This window comes from Dromiciops gliroides, chromosome 6 (genome assembly GCF_019393635.1).
Source record: "Dromiciops gliroides isolate mDroGli1 chromosome 6, mDroGli1.pri, whole genome shotgun sequence".
NCBI lineage: Eukaryota > Metazoa > Chordata > Mammalia > Microbiotheria > Microbiotheriidae > Dromiciops > Dromiciops gliroides.
Window position 1 is genome coordinate 18,636,995 of NC_057866.1, and position 20,541 is coordinate 18,657,535.

Here is a 20,541-nt window from a genome sequence, read left to right on the forward strand (position 1 = left end):
TTCATTATCTATCTTGCCTTTTAGCAAGGTGTAGTTTCCTCCCTTATCTCTTTTAATTAGATCTATTTTTGCCTTTGCTTTGTCTGAGATAAAGATTACTACCCCTGCTTTTTCTACTTCAGCTGAAGCATAATATATTCTGCTCCACCCTTTTACCTTTACTCTGTGTGTATCTCTCTGCTTCAAATGTGTTTCTTGTAAACAAGCCTGGGTCATTTCTAAAATTTAATCTTTGTATTCCCACAACATAGTGCATAGCTCTATGCTTAAACAACACTTTATTGTTTGTTGAATTGTACTAAAGACTTTTGCCTTGAAATTAACATTCTATTTAGTCTGTTCATTTTGTTTCAGTCTTCTGTGAAGAAAAGGATGGTCATCTGGAGAAATACGCTTCCATTATGTACAGAGTGAACACATCGAAGATGACTTCCTATCTAGGATCATACATTTACATAGGCCCTGGGATTTGAGGTCAGAAAATTTGCATTTATATCCCAGCATTGACAATTTTTGTCTATGTTTCTTTGAAAATATACTTTTATTCTTAGCCTCAGTTTTCTCATTTGTTGAATGGATATAGTATTAGTTACCCCAATCATGTCCTAAGTATGTCGTGAGGCACTAAAGAGACACTCTGCAATAGTACAGGAGTATTTTATGGCCTTCCACAACTTGTTCATGGCAGATGAGTTTCTATGCAATTGGGGTTACAGAGAAGCCTGCTGCCCCAATTATTTGTGGCTAGAATGAGCAAATTCTTGGGATGTCAAACATCCAGAGGGGGAACTCTTTTCAATAGAATATAAGGTCTTTGGCAGCACTGGCAATTTCATTTTTTTGTTCCTTTGACTCCCCAGCACATTATATATGTTCCTAGGCACAGTTGTTTCTGTTGTTTGATTGTTTACGTCATGTCCTACTCTTTGTGATCTCATTTGTGGTTTTCTTGGCAAAAAAGACTGGAGTGGTTTGCCATGTCCTTATCTAGCTCATTTTACATATTAGGTAAGTTAAAACAAGCAGGGCCAAGTGAATTGCCCAGGATCAGACAACTAGTAAATATCTGAGGCCCCATTTGAACTCAAGAACATTAGTTTTATGGAATGCTGATAGTCATAGACAAAGGTTATAATTCAGTTTAAGACATATCTGCCCTTAATCTAATCCAAAGGAATTTCGCTATTGGAGAACCTCACAAGGAAGCCTCCTTCAATGACACCAAATAAATACAAGTTGATCCCTTGGGACAGATGTAGTCATTGCCAAATGTTCCATTGTAAAGAGTAGAACCAAGTCAATAAAACATATGTAAAAGAATAATAGGTGTCTTTGGATGACCTTATTTCAAGTTCAAAATATGACATTTACTAATTCTGTGACTTAAGCCAAATAACTTCACCTCTTGGCTTAAGTTCATATTATTGTAAAACAAAAGGGCTGGATTCAATGATTTCTGAGACCCCTTCCAGCTCTGACACATTACTTTCTGGGTACATTCGAATGTCTCTGCCTTGCCTAATATTTTACTTTATACAGTCTAAAATGTTTGCTAGTTTTGAGTCTGTGGTATTCTATAATTTAGGTTGCCTCTTGATCAGTATGTCTGTAAAATGCATGTGTTACATAATATCCATATAACAAGACCCAAAGACACTAAGTAAGTATTGCTCTATTGTTCCTGAAGTTTTTAGTGTTTCTTAAGGATAGCAATAGCAGTTGCAAATGTCTAATTCCTTTGTGCACCTATGACAAAATATATATCCCTTAACATTCTGTAAATGTTCTTGTTATTTATCTTTTATTTTCAGAGGACATAGGTAATACTGAATTAACATTAAAATTTGTCAATATTTCTAAATCTCTCGATTAAAAAAATGCAATCCTCTTGATGAGTTTCTATCCCCAGGGATGCACAAGATTTCCCACTTGAATTATTATTTCTGGATATGTTTATGAAATTCTTCAGGTATAAAGCTCCTAGCTATCAGCCCCTGTATAAATGCTTCTGGACCAGAGTTCCTTCTTGGAGCTTGTTTTCACTAGGAATAGACCTTTTCTTTCACAGGTAGGAGTGAAAATTCTGAAAAATTATAGTCATAAATTTATGTACACATATAGATTTTTGCCCATTAAATTGTATTTCTTTCACAGTGTTGCTTTTTCGAGGGGGCAATGGGGGTTAAGTGACTTGCCCAGGGTCACACAGCTAGTAACTGTCAACTGTCTGAGGCCGGATTTGAACTCAGGGACTCCTGAATCCAGGGCCAGTGCTTTATTCACTGTGCCACCTAGCTGCCCCCAAGTGTTGCTTTTTAATGCTGTAATTCGGAAAAAGGCAGAGGGAGAAAAGCAATTTAGTAGTTTTGCACAAAAAAATGGTAACCCAACTCTTAGAAAGACAACAATATACTAAGAGACAGACAATCTGGTTTCTAGCCTTGTGTTTACCACTGACTTCTCAATCAATTTCCTCCTTTTTGAAAGAAGGGAATTTTGATACTGGTATTCCTTTAGGTTATAAAATCCTGTGATTCTATAAAATCTGAGTTTTTTCTACCTTGAAAATTAAATCAAATGCCTTTCAATGAATGTAAATCAGACTGATTATTTGGTTTTTATTTTTCTATAAAATTATGAAAAAATCTTATTTCTTTTATATCAAATCATAAAAATCATAATTTTTTTCTACTTTACATACTATTCTCTTTGCAGCAATTGTAACAGGGAAATACTGTAGTCATTAATAACTCCATTTTCCAGTTGCTGAAATTAAGTTCTATAGCATTATAATGAAGTTCACTTAAACAGAAGGAAAAATTGGATGAGGAATCTGGGAAATACATGGTAACATTGTCGTATAAGTACACATAAATGTGTAGGTATGAGAAACTTTAATTCTCAAGAAATCTGTGTCCATTCTCTCTGTCAACATCAGAGTAGGTAGCTGAACTTGTCTTAAGTACAATTTTATACTTCAAAAGATAGATGTGTCAAGTTAAATAACTAATTGAGATGTGATTCTATCCAATAATCAGGAAATGCTTAGTGAACATTAATGGTAAGAGCCATCAGGAACAAGTGAGTATGTTGTCAAAAAAAATAAATGTTAGAAAAGGAAAAAGTCATGCATATGCACTGATATGCACTTTCAAATATAAAATGACTTAGAGAAAGAATAAGCTTCATTCAATGGCCCAATTATTTTGAGGTGGGGAGTCTGCCCCAAAGGTCTACGGAATTCTCAGGAATGAAGTTCTGAAGATAAAAGCACAAAAGATTTCAATGTGGAAATAGAGAAAAGGTATATGAAGAAAATAAATTGAAGGTACAGAGAATTCACTATACAAATAATATCCTAAAAAGAAACATCCAGGAGAGAGAAAAGGGAAGTCACACAAATCAGTACAATTCAGTGGCACAGTCCAGTAAGAATGGGGCAGTTACATGGTGCAGTGGATAGAGCATTGGCCCTAAAGTTGGGAGGACCTAAATATCTCACCTTAGATACTTAATAGCTGTGTGACTCTGGACAAGTCACTTAACCTGGATTGCCTCAAACATCTGGGGCCATCTCCAGTATTCCTGATGTACATCTTGCCACTGGATGCAGATGCCTTTAGGGGATTAAATTATGTTGGTGACCCTGCACAGTCCTCCCTCACTTAAATCCAATTCAGTGCAAGTCATGACATCACTAGGATGTCATGGTATTCTTCTAGAATGAAAGACAAACAACAACAACAACTACCAATAAGAAATGAGTCAAGATCACTACAGCACTGAAAAAAAAAAAGTTGAAGCTGCCAATGAATAGAGGAACAGAAAAACAAACAAATTTTGTTTATCTTATTTTATTTTGTTTTTTGTTCTTGTTTTTAGCCATGTTGGGGCCATGAGGAAGATCAAAGATAGGATGAGAAGGTTGAAGGTTAAAACATTCAGTTCTTAATTTGCTTCTGTTTTCTCTTCCATGTAAAATGACTTTTACATGAGGAAGGATAGAACAAAAGTAGTTCAGAGGGAGAGGAAATCCAAGGTAAGTGAGGTGATTAAGACAGCCTCTAGCTGATGTTAATGAATGAAACTTATCAGTTCTAGATGAATTAAAGCCTAAGATACTTTTTTTATTCTTTTATTTTTTAAATTTTTAAAAAATAAAGTATTTTATTTATTTTTTTCCCGGTACATGTAAAGATAGTTCTCAACTTTTGTTTATACAAGCTTTCCAATTTCATATTTTCCTCCCTCCCCCTCCCCATGACAACAGGTAATCTGAGATATATATATATACATATATATATATATATAACATTAAACATATTTCTGCATTAGTAATGTTATAAGAGAAAAATCAGAGCAATGAGGAAAAACCTCAAAATAGAAAAACAACAGCACCAAAAACAAAAGAAATAGTATGGTTCATTCAGCATCTATACTCCACAGTTCTTTTTTTTTTCTTGGATTTGGAGATCCTCCTCCATCATGTGTTCCCTGGAACCCTTCTGTACCATTGCATTGGTGAGAAGAATATAGTCCATCACAGTAGATCAACACACAATGTTGATGATACTGTGTACAATGTGCTTCTTTCTGGTTCTGCTCATCTCACTCCTCATCAACCCATGCAAGACCCTCCAGGTTTCTCTGAACTCCTCCTCGTTTCTTACAGCAAAATAGTATTCCATTACATTCATTTACCACAATTTGTCCAGCCATTCCCCAATTGATGGGCATCCCCTCAACTTCCAATTCCTTGCCACCACACAAAGAGCAGCTATAAATATTTTTGTACATGTGGGTCCAAAGCCTAAGATACTTAAAGAATTTTTAAATGTGATTGCAATGTCAATGTAAATGATCTTTCAGTGATTTTTTGGAAGCAGGGATCATAAACTTGAAAAAGACAGTGTGTTACCAATTTTATTTTTAATAGCATATTTTTGCTTTCTATGTAAAAGTGAACTTGGTTTTTATTCCTCACAAAATTTTGGAGCTTATTATTGAAAATCTATTTTGTGAGCACTTAGAAATAGAAACAGTGATCACCAAACATAGAATGGTTTCCTGAAGAACAGGTCATGTTAGTTATTGGTTTACCAAGGTGGATAAACTGGCTGAAGAATCAATCAACCAGCCGATATTGATTAGGTACATATTCTGTTCCTGTCACAATGCTAGGTGATGAGACGATACATAGGAAGAAAATTTAAAAATCCCTTCTCATAGAGAGTTTACATTCCAATAATGGATGAGGTACTACACTTAAAGGTAAAAATATACATACTAAAAGTCTCGGTGCAACTTTAAGGTTATCAAAGCTGTAAAGTACACCAAAATTTCTAGAAAACCTTGAAATAAAACATAAGAATGATATTAATAAATGCAATTATATATAAAGTAGTTCAATACCTGGGACTGTAGGAGAAATACTACTAACACATGGGGAATCAAGTGTAAAGAATTAATTGTTATTTGAGGTTTTTATGCCTCAGCGCACTGGCCTGGGGCTCTGCAAACCGCATGGTGCTCCAACCAAAGGTTGTAGCCGTTACCAGGGCTCTGCCACCTCATGTCATCACCACTCACCAACGCCCACATGGGCCTGGCAAAATTATAATGATTGGAAGCCTAGTGAGGGCAGTCATGTGACTGTCAGAGAGGCCATCCCATTGGCTGGGACTGTGTGGGGTTTTTCTAAGTTTGGGGGAGAAGAATTGGGTGGAAGCTGGAGAGCAACAGGCGTTCTGCTGCATATTTTCAGCTGATTCCTGGGCCGTGATATTTTTCAGGTATTATAATTTCCCTTTCCCCATTTTTATTTCCTTTCCCTTGATCCTACTGATCCTGTTTGTGTTTTTTTTTTTAAAGTTCATTCTTGTTAAAATAAATCTTGTTCTGTTTTGAGGGAGGCTGCCGGTTTCCTTTCTTGCCCCAATATTGTGGCAAGCCACTTAGCTAGCACTCCCCAATTAAAAATTGGTCCCCACACAAGAATAGCTTCATGAAGAATGTGATTCCTGGATTGGCTCTTAAAGAATGAGAAGGACTCTATGAGATGGAGGCAAGGATGAAATACAAACAGACAATGGGGATTGCCAGCAAAAAAGCCCTGGCAATAAGATGGAAAGACATAGTTTTATGATGGAAAAATAGAGAAAAGTCTACTCTGAAGGAATATGATATTTATGTTTTTAAAAAGAATCTGACCATTCTCTCAAGCTATGCTTTAAAATGAAATGAAATGGATTAACTAAATTATAATAGTTGATTGGTGTAGTGGATAGAGCACCAGCCTGGAATAAGGAATACTCATCTTTGTGAGTTCAAGTCTGACCGTAGACACTTTGTTGCTATGTGACCATGGGCAAATCATCTAACCTTGAATATCTCAGGTTCCTTATCTATAAAATAAACTGGAGACAGAAATAGTAAACATTTCCAATATGTTTCCCAAGAAAATATCACATGGAGTCAGGAAGAATCAGACACAGCTGAAACAACTAAACAACAATAACAAAAAAGATTTGATTGAACTATTTCATTGACTGGACCCAATAAGTAATCATTAATGAGTCAAAATCAGTTTCATGTGGGCACCTATAATTGTTTCTCAGAATTTGTCTTTGCCTCTGTGCTATTACACACTTTTTACCAATCCTTTGAATGAAGAAATATAGATGGCCTCACAGATTTTGAAATAGCACAGAATTTGGAGAGACAAAAGGCTTAGAGACAGAACTCAGATCCCAAAATGTCTTTATATACAAGAATGATGAGCTGAATATACTCAGAGTATATTTCACAGGGAACAATTCAGAGGTCAACACTTCGGGTAAAAAAAAAAAATCCAGAAGCCAGAATAAAAGAGAATAAGACTGGGAAGGGATGTTATAATGGGGCCCACTGAATACATTTAATGTGCTTATAAATATGGATTGGAAAAAATAAAAGTAATTATACTTTCTTCTGAAATTCTATGTAGGATAAGCTTGGGGAAGTCAAATGACTTGCCTGTGTTCATACACATAGTAAGTATCAGAGGCGGGATATACACCCAGCTCATCCTGACTCATGTCCAATAGTCTCTGTAACCCTTTCTGCTTCCACCTGTTGGGCAGTGCCACCACAAGCTGTGTTATTTATCCAAGGAGGTGTTTTGAGTAGTAGTAATAGAAATAAAAGCACAAAAAAGAGGAAAAGTTAAGAGGAAGAGAATTGAAGACATCTACTATTAAAAAAAGTTTTCTCTCTTATTTATATTATTCTCTACATTTAATGACCACCCCCCCATATATTAGGAGTTACAGAAGCAAGGAGTGTGCAGCTCAACTGGAGAAGTGATGGGTGGGAACATCACCATAAACCCTGAGTTTGTTCTCTTGGGATTAACTCATCGCCCAGAGCTTCAGGTCCTGTTCTTTGTCCTATTTCTAATCATCTACCTCATCACTGTGGTGGGGAACTTTGGGATGATGGTGTTAGTGAGAATCACTCCCAAGCTTCACACACCCATGTACTTTTTCCTGAGTCACTTGTCTTTTGTGGACCTCTGTTTCTCCTCCAATGTGAGTCCAAAGATGCTGGAGACATTCATAGTGGAGAAGGCCACCATCTCCTACTCAGCCTGCTTGGTGCAGTGTTACCTTTTCATTGCTTTGGTCCATGTGGAAATCTACATCCTGGCAGTGATGGCCTTTGACCGCTACATGGCCATCTGCAATCCTCTGCTCTATGGAAGCAAGATGTCCCCCACTGTCTGCACTTCTCTCATCTCTGTGCCCTATATCTATGGCTCCCTCACAGGCCTCATGGAGACCATGTGGACCTATAGCTTATCATTCTGTGGCCCCAATGAGATTAACCATTTCTACTGTGCTGACCCTCCCCTCATCAAACTAGCCTGTTCTAGTACTTACAGAAAAGAAACATCAATGTTTGTGGTGGCTGGGTTTAACCTCACCTTTTCCCTGCTCATCATTCTCATCTCCTATATGAACATTCTCCCAGCTATCTTCAGGCTTAGCTCTTCAGAGAGTAGGCACAAAGCCTTCTCTACCTGCGGGTCCCACCTGACAGCTGTCACTATATTCTATGCAACACTCTTCTTCATGTACCTGACACCACCCTCTGAGAAGTCTGTGGAAAGAGGGAAAATGGTGGCTGTGTTTTATACCACAGTGATCCCCATGTTGAACCCCGTGATCTATAGCTTGAGGAACAAAGATGTTAAAGAAGCCTTAAGCAAAGAACTCTTCAGAAAAGAACTTTCTAAACAAATCTTAGTGTTCAGTTGTCTAAAATGATTTACTACTTTATAAGCTACTACATATATTTTTCTGTGGGGAAAGCTTCAATACCATGCTATTTTTTAATTTCTTTATTATTTTGTATGATAATGATTTATATGCATATTGGCAAATTAGATAATTTTTCCAGTTATGGCTTACAAATTAATCATGACAATAAAATTTAAAAAGTTAAATTTAATCAGATATTATAAATTATATGTTACACTATTTTTTAATATGAATAATATTAAATTACCTTAATTTTTATAAGTTTTTCTATTCTTATGTATATTTTTACATTTCTACCAACAATACAGATGCTTCTGCATGACAGATATTTTAATTTTTTTCTTCATATGCCCAGGACCTAACACAGATTCTGGTATTTAGTAGGAAATTAATAAATGTTTTATGGAACATTGTAAAGACAAACAATTTTGAAAGTCTTAAGAACTTTTATTCACATAATGACCAATTATGATTCAAGAGGATCAGGGATGAAACATGTCACTCACCTTCTAATAGATGGTCTCAGAATACAGAAGGAGATATATTTCTTAGATGTGACCTGAAGTAGGGGTTTGTTTTCTTTTACTATGCACATTTGTTACAAACATGTTTTTTCTCTCTTTTTTCCCCCATGATGGTGAGGAATAAGGTAGGGAGATAATTTTTAAACTTTTTCAAAATTGAAAATAATTTAATTTTTAAAATTACTTTATTGAATATTTATTTAAAATAGTTAATTTAAAAAAATTTGTTTGATTTCAATTCTTGCTGATTGATCATTGATTGCTTATTGAGCTATATCATCTAAGATACTTTCATGCTTCTAGTATATTTTGCACTCATGGCCATGTGTATTCTCCTAGGAAAGTCAATTCCCCTTTCTGGAAAAGTTTTCCTTATCCATGAAGTGAGCTTGTTGAAGAAGGTTGTATTTTAGATCCATTCCAGCTCTTTCATCCTTGGTCTGATCAACCTTCTTTTTTATTCCTGCTTTATTTCTGAACTTTTTTCCTGCCAATGGCGTGATATCAGGTCTGTTTAATATTAAAATATAGTTTTGTATCTGCCTGTCTCCTACAAACAGAATCAATAAACAGATCAGAGAAATTATAATATCTTATAATACCTCCTATAATTTGTTCCCATACCTGTCCTCCTACAAAATATAATAACAGATCAGAGAACATGGTTAAGAACCAGATCATAGAATTTAATACCTCTTGTGAGACAAAACCAGATCAGAGACATACCAAAAAAATATTAATTTAATATTTTGTCCAAAGAATAATGACATAACATATGATCATGTGGAGACTTCCCTCCTAAGAGAGAAGCTCAAAGCTCCCCTTCTTTCTAAGGGTTTTTAAGGTTTACTGGTTACAGGGTGATTTCAGTTTTATTAGCATGATATAAATTAATTTAAAGTAAATACTATAAAATGCAGCTTAAAGACACAAGAAGGGTTTACCAAGGACAAGGATGTCTAGATATTTGCTCTGTTTACTCTTTGGGGGAAAGAAGATTGTGAATGGAGACTCATTAGCTGAAGCTTAGTCAAAAGGGGAATTTTGATTTGTTTACTCTCTTGGGGAGAGAAGTTAGTAAATAGGGACTTATCTGCTAGCTATCTGGTTTCAGCCTGAAGTTTTAACCAAAGGGCATTTACTAGGGTCTCATAAAATCCATTTCAATAATAGGGTACCTCTATCAAATCCAGGTGATCCATATATTCATATTAACAGGCCTCTGGTCAAACAAAGGATTTTCTTCCAGTGGGAGGAAGCAGGTACAAAGAGAGAGGAAATCATAGAATGACTTCTTCATCTACAAATTCAACCCAGTTAGAACCAAAGGAAATTTTAACAACTGTTATGTACATCTTTAATCATTTTTTTTCATGGTTGCTAGATTCAAAACTTCTCAGGTTCTTTTTACCTTAGAATGGTTTATTTATAAAGGGTTCCAGGTTCCTTTTCCTTATTTTTTAAATTACTTTTGAACTTTTTGGTCTACTTGGATACAATCACACAGCTCTGAGGAGGACTGATTTACTGGAATTATTATATTTGCTCCTTCATCTCTTGGTACTTAAATGAAGAGAGCCAAGGAATAAATTAAATGAATTACATGGGTTTCCTTTATCCTATACATACTAGGTAGACTTTTTATTGTATGAAAAAAAAGCACAAAATGGGGGGTGGGAGGTGGTCAACAAAGTGTGGAGCTGTGTTTTTGATTCCTTACTAGTTGCTGATATTTCATTTACTTCTAGAAGAGGGAATTATGGTCAAGAACTTGGCACAGTAGGTAAGGAATAAGAAATAAAGGGTGACCATCCACAAATGAAATTGTTGAATATAGGAAATAATCAAACTTTATAGAACTATTAAGTGAAATAGATGAGCAGAGATAGAAGGGATGACAATAGTCCAAAGCTTTAATTTTCATCAAAGAAGAAGAAAATGAGGCCTATACAAATGAGTTGATTTGGCCCAGGTCAAACATTTAAAAAGCTAAGTCCTTTCTCCAAGGTCAATACTCTGGTCATTGGCTACTCTAACAAGCATTTATTGAACACCTGCTAGGTTACTGGAGTATTTCATTGTTTTTGGTTTTTTTTTCAGTCTTTTCCATTGTATCTAAATCTTTATGACACCATTTGGGGTTTTCTTGGCAAAGATACTGGATTTGTTTGTCATCTCCATCTCCAGCTCATTTTACAGATGAGGAAACTGAGAAAAAGAGGGTGCAGTGACTTGCCCAGAATCACACAGCTAGTAAGTATCTGAGGTTAGATTTGAACTTACAAAGATGAGTCTTCCTGACTCCAGGCCCCATACTGTAACTACTTCACCACCTCCTGCCATGAAAGAAAAAAAAAAAATGTTTACTGTCCTCAAATTGCTTCTTATCTCTCATAGTAGGGCAATATATATGCAATAAAAAGTCTGTTGAAGGCTTCCTCTGCCTTCCCTTCTCATCTTTTAAACAAATACTTATCATAAACCTATGATGTACAAAATAATGAACGTCGCATTGGAAATGCAAATGGCAAGACAGTTCTGGCTTTAAGGAGTTTATATTCTATTCAGGGAAATAAACATATACATATCTAGGAATACCCAAAATAGATATATGGCATATTAGACTATATAATTGTATATGCATAAAGACAAACTAATTTGAGGAAGCACTAAACATTAGCAACTTGGGGATGTAGCTGTGCATAAAGGTCAAGGGTCATACCTGGGGAGAAGAGTCAGTTATTCATGGAGACAATGAGCTAAGCCTTGAATGGAGATGAGGATTCTGAGTGACAGAAAGGAGATGGAAGTGAACTCTAGGTAGCAGTGTCAACAACCTTTGCTCAAATGATTAGAGAAGAAAGCAAGATGTAAAGTTTAGGAAAAGGTAAACAAATAGGCCGAGTTGCCTAGTGTGAAAATAAGTAATGGAAAATAAGACTAGAAAAGGAGGCTCATAGAATCTAAAATGAAGAAGATCTGACTTGGACCCCAACCAAGAATATTTAGTAATTTGAGAGTCTTGTTCTCAATCAGTCTCATTCATGGTAATATAGACAGGCAACGTATAAGAAGGGAAATGTCATTGGACTGCAGTCAGGAGAACTTGATGTCACTTAACCTCAAAAAACCAGTGGCTTCACTTGTAAAATGAAGGAGTTGAGCTATATCAATCCTTAAAGTCCCTTTCAGCTAAAAAAAAAAATGGTGTTTTATAGTTTAAAGCCACTCAGTTCTGACATTCTGTAGCCTTTGTTTTAACTTCCCGTTGAAGCCTAACATTCTGCAAGATTCATGTATAGATCTCTTATTGGCTGGGGTATTGTTCTGTTCCTTAACTATTAAACTGTTAATCTCTGTACTGTACAAGATACAGTAAACAGTTTATCTCTTCACTGTAAAAATATCTGATTTCCACATGTACCAATGAAAATACCATGATGCGACACTATTAATGCTGAGTACAAAAGAAAACAGGCCCCTATTTCCAAATCTTCTGTTTAAAGAAAGTGAAATCCTACTAATTGGCATAGTCCTCTGGGCATATTCAAGATTCCCCACTTGAATTGCTCCTTCTTTATTTGTTTGACGAATTCTATGGGGATCAAATACCAAAGTATGAGACCAGGTATAAATGCTTCCTCACCAGAGAACATTATGACCTTGGTGTCACTACCAGAATGTCATTTCTTTCACAGGTAGGATGAAAAAAAAACGGTTTAATACACTCATATCCTAATATGTAGTATTTTAATGTGCATAACATTGGGTTTGGAAAGTGGAGGAGAGGAAGGTGCAGCAATTTGCTCAGAAAATAACAAGTTACCTGAGGAGGACAAGAGGTCCTAAATAGCAGGTCAGGATACAGTTTTTAGTCATGCCATGCTACTGACTGGGAAGGAAAAGTTTTTCCTCCTCTCTGCATTTCAGCCTGTTCATTTGTAAAATGAGGGGTTTGGGCTGTATGCTATCTAAGATACCTTCTAACGTTTATGTTTTGTGCTGATATTATCTTTAAGGTACCTCCAATAATCAATGGAATGTCTCTAGGAATGGAAAACAGATTGAGAGTGTGTTTTTTTCCATTTTATAATTTTGTAATATATCATTTGTGTACTTATTTCATTGGACCATTAAAAATAGATTTTTAGAAAGAAGGGACCTTAGAGATTATTCATCCCACTCATTTTGCAGACAATTTGCATTTCATAATTATGGTGGACATTCCTATAGCATTTGAAATTTAAAAAGTACATTTCTCACTATAGCCCTGTGAGACAGGCTGTGTAGGCTTTATCATTCCCATTTTACAAAAGATGAAACACAGTCTTAGACAGGGCAAGTAGCTGGCCTAAAGAGATACAGAGGATCTCCAATACATGCAGCCATTGCTGTCCACTATCACTCATCTAACATTCTCTTCTCAGGTAGCTCATGACCCAAGCTCCTGTTTACTTTCTAATGGGATCATCACCTTGGCCATGGTATTTTTAAAAATAATTTTGGCTTAGGTTATTGATAGATCTAAAGCTGAGGGACATTGATGGTCATCTAGTCTAACCCCCTAATTTTGCAGGGGCTTTGAAAGCTTATTCAAGTAATCATAGGTAAGAAATGATAGAGCCAGGATTCAAACTCAGTTCTTATGATCCCCAGTTTAGCAGTCTTTTATTAATGACTTTCAAATGGGAAAAGAAATCTAAAATTTATTACATCACTCAATGATTCATTCATAGGTAAAAGTGTTTTGCCTTCTGAATTAGCTTTCTCTTTTGTTGCCAATGGACTTATGAATTCTTCAAGGTTAGGTCTCTTCGTGTAGCTTCTAAATTATAATATCAATTCAGTGTACAATCTTGGGAAAATTGTTTGTTTGTTTTTTTCATTTCTCTGGATCTCCATTTCCTCATCTGTTAAAGGACACAAATCATCTCTACTCTACCTAGCTCACATTGGTTCTGGAAAGGCCAGAGAAGAGTGCTGAAGTATTTATAAGGAGTTTCAAAATATAGGATAAAATAAATTTTTCAACAAGATGATGAGTTTAAACTTATTCGACATGACTTCAAACTGTAGGGAAAATGTATTCTATTATCTTCTCTTTAGTCAGAAGCATCCGTTTTCAAGTGTACTTTTTTCAGTTGAGAGATGAATCCACCAATTTCTTTCCCCAAATTTGTATCTTGGGATAAAGTTTACTCTGAGTTCTTTAAGGCTTTTTCTACAGAGTAAAATTACCATCCTAAGATATGTTTCCAGGGTAGAAAACTGGGACAGATAATAACATGAACTTCAGTTTGGATAAACGGAAAGTTCTGTCCTAATATTCAAATACCAACTTTAAAAGTACAGGATGATGGAAGGAACCACTAGGTAAAAATTCTCATGAAGATTTCTAGAAGCTTTAGTGGATTTGCTATGGGCCTGCAGTCAGGAAGACCTGAATTGAGGTCCAGTTTTAGACACGTAATAGCCGTGTGACCCTGGGCAAATTACTTAACTCCTGTCTGACTCAGGTTTCTCAATTATAAATTATGATATAATAGCATACCTATCTCCCAGGGTTGTTGTGAGGAGAGAGAGAGAGAGAGAGAGAGAGAGAGAGAGAGAGAGAGAATGAGTGAGGGTGAGCAACGTAGTTCTTGGTTTCTTTAAACTAAGTAAATTTACTTCTTTAGTTCATTTCCTTTAGCCTGACCACAGCTCCTGGTTCCTTAGCCTATTCATCTAAATGAATGACTATTAATTATAACTCCCTCACTGCCTTTGCTTTACCTTCTTCTCCTACTCTCACTCCAAAGGTTTCCTTTGCCCATCCTCTTCTCTCTGAGAAGACTATCTCTTCTACCTTCAAAATTTTTCAGTTTCTACCATGACCATTTCTCAAAACAACAATGACAGTAACAAGAACAACAAAAACAAACAAACAAACAAAAAACCTCCCCAAATCACATGGAATGGAATTCCTTATTAGAGTATAAACCCTCAGGACCATTAGTTCCCTTGTCATTCTCCATGAGGAGAATTTCTAGAATTTAAACCAATATATGTGTAGATTGATGATATTTCATAGCACAAAGCTCTTCTTAGAACATATGAAGACATACTTTGTTGGTGGTCAAATATTCAGCCCATTTTTTTCTTTCCTTTCATCCTTTCTCCCCTAACTAGTATTTTGCTTCTGATCACCCCCTCCCTCAAGCTGTCATCCCTTCTATTAGCTACCCCTTTTTTTTCCCTTTCCCCTCCCACTGTTGCCTTCGCATCTGCCTTCCCTTTTATCAACCCCTTCCCCTTCTTCCCTTTTGCTTCCCTTTTCCCCTTCTCCTTCCATAAAAGTAAGATACATTTCTATTCCAAAATTAGTGTGGATGTTATTCACTCTTTGAGCCAAATCTGATGAGAGTAAGATTCAACAATACTGACCTCTTCTCTTTTTTCTCTCCTATAGGTCTTCCCTGCCTGTTCATCTAATGTAATTTACCCTATTCTGCATTCCACTTCCCTCTTCTCCCAGTACAATCTTTTTTCACTCATTTTTAATAATGAGTCAACATACCTACACCCTCTGTCTATGTATACTCCAAGTGCCCTGATAGAGAGATATAGTTCTCAAAAGTTACAAGTATCATCCTCCCATGTAAGGAAGTAAAGAGTTTCACTTTATTGAATAACATTTTTTCTTTTCCTGTTTACCTTTTTATATTTTTATTGAGTCTTCTATTTAAAGATCAAATTTTCTGTTTAGATCTGGTCTTTTCATCAGGTAAGTTTGAAAGTCTTCTCTTTCATTGGATGTCCATCTTTTCCTCTGAATGATTATGATCAATTTTGCTGGGTAGTTATTTCTTGCTTGTAATCCAAGATCCTTTACCTTCCAGAATATCATATTCCAAGTCTTCCAATCCTTTAATTTAGAAACTGTGAAATCCTGTATAATCCTGACTGTGGCTACTTAATATTTCAATTGTTTCTTTCTGGCTGCTTGCAGTATTTTCTCCCTGATGGGGTAATTCTGGAATTTGACTACAATATCCCTTGGAGTTTTCATTTTGGGATATCTTTCAGGTTATAGGTGTACTGTTTTAATTACTATTTTCTAGGTCAGTTGTTTTTCCAATATTTTATTTTTTTCTTCTATTTTTTTTCATTCTTTTTATTTGGTTTGACTAATTCTTGATGTCTCATAGAGAATTATCTTCTACTTGCCCAATTCTAATTTTTTTTAGTGAGGCAATTGGGGTTAAGTGACTTGCCCAGGGTCACATAGCTAGTAAATGTTAAGTGTCTGTGGCCAGATTTGAACTCAGGTCCTCCTGACTCCAGGGCCAGTGCTCTATCCACTGCACCACCTAGTTGCCCCCCAATTCTAATATTTAAGGGATTATTTTCTTCATTTATCTTTTATACCTCCTTTTCCATTTGGTCAATTCTCCTTTTAAAGGAGTTATTATCATCAATGGCTTTTTTTTCCCATTTTGCCAATTGTATTTTTTAAGGAATTGTTTTCCTTTTCTAAGCTGTTGACTCTATCTTACATAACTTTCTTTTCTTTTCCCAATTTTTCTTCTATCTCTCTCATTTGATTTTAAAAAATCCTTTTTGAGTTCTTCCAAGAAGGCTATTTGGGCTTGAGACCAATTCATATTTCCCTTTGAGACTTCACATGTAGTCATTTAGACATTGTCCTCTTTTAAGTTTATTTTATATCTTTCCTGTTACCATAGTAACTTTCTGTGGTCAGAAGTGTTTTTTGTTTTGTTTTGTTTTGTTTTGGGGGGGATGTTGCTCTTTTTCCTTTTTAGCCTATTTTGTGACTATTAAGGTTGAACTTTGCTCCTGGGGTATGGAGTATACTGTCCCAAGCTTCTAGCACTGGGGGCCAGGGACCTGTTCACTGGCTTTCTGTGCTTTGACCTCTGGGAGACATAGCTTGCTTACTGCACTGGCTTGGCCTAACCTAGTGGTGCCTATTGAGCCCAGTTCTCAGGTTGGCAATTTAATTTCTCTGCTGGGGTTAGAGGCCTTATAGCTGGCCTGCTAGCAATAACTTGCTGATGCAGGACCAAGAGGCCTCAGTTGCTGATTTATGCTGTGGAGAATTGCCTCCTGATAACTAGCCTGGACATCACCTGTACTAGACTGTACTCTTTTTCTACTCAAATGAAGTGGACCTTTCCTGAAATCCCTCTGTGCTATCTTGATCTGGAAAATTGTTTAACTCTGCCTTTTTGTAGGTTCCGCCACTCCAGAATCTGATTAGAGACTTCATTTAATGTTGTTTTTGAGGGAACCTGGGGAGAGTTCAGGCAACTTCCCAGCTTCTCATTGCCATCTTGAGGATTATGATTTTTTTTAGACAAGTATCAATTATTCTCATTTTAGTATGACTTAGTGTAATAGGATTACTCTTATTTTATGCAAATGAAATTATAGTCCAGGAATGATAGGTAAGGCAAGCTGGAAGAATAAACAGAAGGTTGGAAAAGTAGTACGGTGTAACAAATAGGGTATCAGGCTTGCTGCTTCCAAGATTTTGGTTTACATCCTACTTTTGATACAAACTAATTATGTGATTATTTGAAAGTCACTTGATCTCTCTGTATACCAAAAGGAATCTCCAAAACTTCTGTCATTTGCCCTGAAACAAAAGGTTTCCATAATGCAGGATACCTATGTAGGATGAAGTCACAGGTTTCACAAAAGCAAACGTAAATAGAACAAAAATTATGGAAATAAGAGCAATGAGAGTGTCACAAAAGGACAAAGGAGAACATAGGAATTACAGACAGAAAAAGATGCAGGAAATAAAGCCAGATTTCTTCTATAATTTTCTCTTGGCATTATGAATGCCCTAATAGTTTAGTAGTACATATAATGTATTTCACAATTTCTTTATGTATTTGTAATGGGATTTATTTCTGGTACTATCTTCAGAAAAGCAAGGACCAAGAAGTGTCTTCTATATTGCTTATGTACCCGTTGAGTATAAAGTGAGGGAGGGAATAATCCTGCTATACTATACCCTTATCATTCCACAGAGGAAGTATTGTAATATATTTTAGAAAGGGAAATTGACCACTTGGAGTATATTTGGAGCATGTTGGCCAGGATAGTGTGAAGACTAAAGATCATTTCATACAAGAATCAAGGATTATTTAGAATAGTTGGGGGGCAGCTAGGTGGCGCTGTGGATAGAGCACTGGCCCTGGATTCAGGAGGACCTGAGTTCAAATCTGGCCTCAGACCCTTGACACTCACTTGTTGTATGACCCAAGGCAAGTCACTTAACCCCAGTTGCTTCACCAAAAAAAAAAAATAATAAATAATAATAATAGAATAGTTGGTAAGCAATGATTCAGTGAAAGTGATAGATTCCTTCAAGTATTTTAAAAAACACACACACTATAATATGAATGATAACTTTTTTTTCTACTTCATCTTGGATTGCACAGATAGAACCAACCCATGTACTTTTTTTTTTTTTTTTTGGTGAGGCAATTGGTGTTAAGTGACTTGCCTACGGTCACACAGTTAGTAAGTGTTAATTATCTGAGGCCAGATTTGAACTCAGGTCCTCCTGACTCCAGGGCTGGTGCTTTATCCACTAAGCCACCTACCTGCCCCACAAACATGTACTTCTAACTATAGGTATGTCAAAGTCGAATGGGTTGTCTTTGGATTTAAGCAGTAGGTTTGACCTCTCTACAAGTGTTCAGTCAGAGGTTGATGGACCACTGGATGAGGATGATATAGGTGAAATTCATCATTGGGGCAAAAGTTGGACAAGATGGCCTCTGAGGTCTTATGTATATGAGTCTATGATACAGACAGAATGAAAATTCAGATGGAAGGGAAACCCACATGCTCAAAGTCAGGCAATAAATGGACACAAACTATTTGGATATTTCAGTATAGTAAGGCAAGTTATTTCTCCCTGACTCCAAAGCAGTAGATAATGGTAAAGAATCAATGAAGTAGGTTATGTGGCAGACTGAAACAATCCCTTCCTTCACATTACAAAAGAAAAGGAAATCATATTCGACTAGATTCAAATAATTCTTGTTGGTGTGGGTGTGGGATTTTAAGTGAATTGTGATTAGGTCTATCTATTCTTACTATTTTAATATGTTGATTTTAACTAATTTAAGATATTTGTTAAGGTCATGGAAATGAAGCCCTTTGACCTTTCTATGAAAGTCATTATACAAAGACACTCGTTGTTTTTACTTCCCCTGTTAACTAGCAGAACCAATGATCCTCAAGTGGAGACCAGGAAATGTCCAGCAGAAACTACACTCAAGTGACTGAGTTCATTCTTCTGGGATTAACCAGCCGTCCAGAGCTGCGCACTGCTTTCTTTGTCCTGTTTCTCATGATTTACATGGTCACTGTGGTTGGGAATCTTGGCATGATCATTTTAATCAAGATTGATTCTCGACTTCACACCCCCATGTATTTTTTTCTCTGTAGCTTATCATTTCTGGATCTATGTTTCTCTACAAATGTTACCCCAAAGATGCTTGAAAACTTTTTATCAGACAAGAAAACCATTTCCTATACTGGTTGTTTGGTCCAGTGTTACATTGTCATTGCTGTGGTGCTGACTGAACACTGTATGCTGGCTGTCATGGCCTATGATCGTTACATGGCCATTTGCAACCCACTACTCTACAGCAGTAAAATGTCAAAGAGCATCTGTATCCGGTTGGTCATCATTCCCTATGTCTACGGATTCCTTCTCAGTGTGATGGAGACCTTGAGGACTTACAATTTATCCTTCTGTGATGCTAATGAAATTAACCATTTTTACTGTGCTGACCCCCCTCTCATCAAACTAGCATGCTCTGATACATATAGTAAAGAGCTATCCATGTATATAGTGGCTGGTTATAGCAATGTCCAGTCCCTTCTGATTATTCTTACATCATACATGTTCATCCTTGTGGCCATTCTCCGGAGCCGTTCTGCTGAAAGCAGGCGCAAGGCTTTTTCCACGTGTGGGTCCCACCTCACAGTGGTCACCATATTCTATGGGACCCTGTTCTGTATGCATTTAAGGCGTCCCACTGAGGAGTCTGTAGAGCAGGGGAAAATGGTAGCTGTGTTTTACACAACAGTGATCCCCATGTTGAACCCCATGATCTATGGCCTCAGGAACAAAGATGTAAAGGAGGCCCTGAATAAAGCAATTGGAAGGAAAGTTTTGACTAAATAAAAGTGCTAATCTGTTACCTTTTCACTTGTATAAACTAGCTAGATAGATTTACATAGAATTCCATATCCCTTAAATTTAGTTGTATGTGTATATATGGTTAATTTCTGAATTAAATAAAATTTGTAAAGGGAAGAGTCATGACAATTGTCATGCAAATGATGATAAAATCATGGAATTGCTTCTGTCTTTGCCTACATGGGAATGGGGCCAATGAATTTATAGTTGGTTGAACTACCTCAGAAAAAATTACTTGAATCACAAGATAGCTTCATAACTCTCCCATTTTGCCACCAGCCTATATCTTTTTCCATATGATTACCTTGTCACATCAATTCTGTTAATAATCACAATAATAATCATTATTATAATAGATGGCATTAGCACTTTGAAGTTTGTAAAGGACTTTATATTACATTATCTCATTTGATAAAGAAAAACAACTCTTCCTTTCTACTACCACTATAACTCATTTAATTCAGGGTTTTTATTATCTGTCTAT

At 36.2% G+C, this 20,541-nt stretch overlaps 2 protein-coding genes across 2 annotated transcripts; both read left to right on the top strand.

The window, feature by feature from the left end:
* The first annotated feature begins 7,343 nt into the window (after positions 1-7,343).
* Positions 7,344-8,306, top strand: LOC122731862 (olfactory receptor 5M8-like). The gene has a single exon (XM_043972121.1). It carries the CDS (start codon positions 7,344-7,346, stop codon positions 8,304-8,306), a length of 963 nt encoding a protein of 320 aa, XP_043828056.1.
* Positions 8,307-19,103: 10,797 nt separating this feature from the next.
* LOC122731742 (olfactory receptor 1030-like) lies at positions 19,104-20,042 on the top strand. Its single transcript, XM_043972020.1, has one exon. It carries the CDS (start codon positions 19,104-19,106, stop codon positions 20,040-20,042), a length of 939 nt encoding a protein of 312 aa, XP_043827955.1.
* The last annotated feature ends 499 nt before the right edge of the window (positions 20,043-20,541 follow it).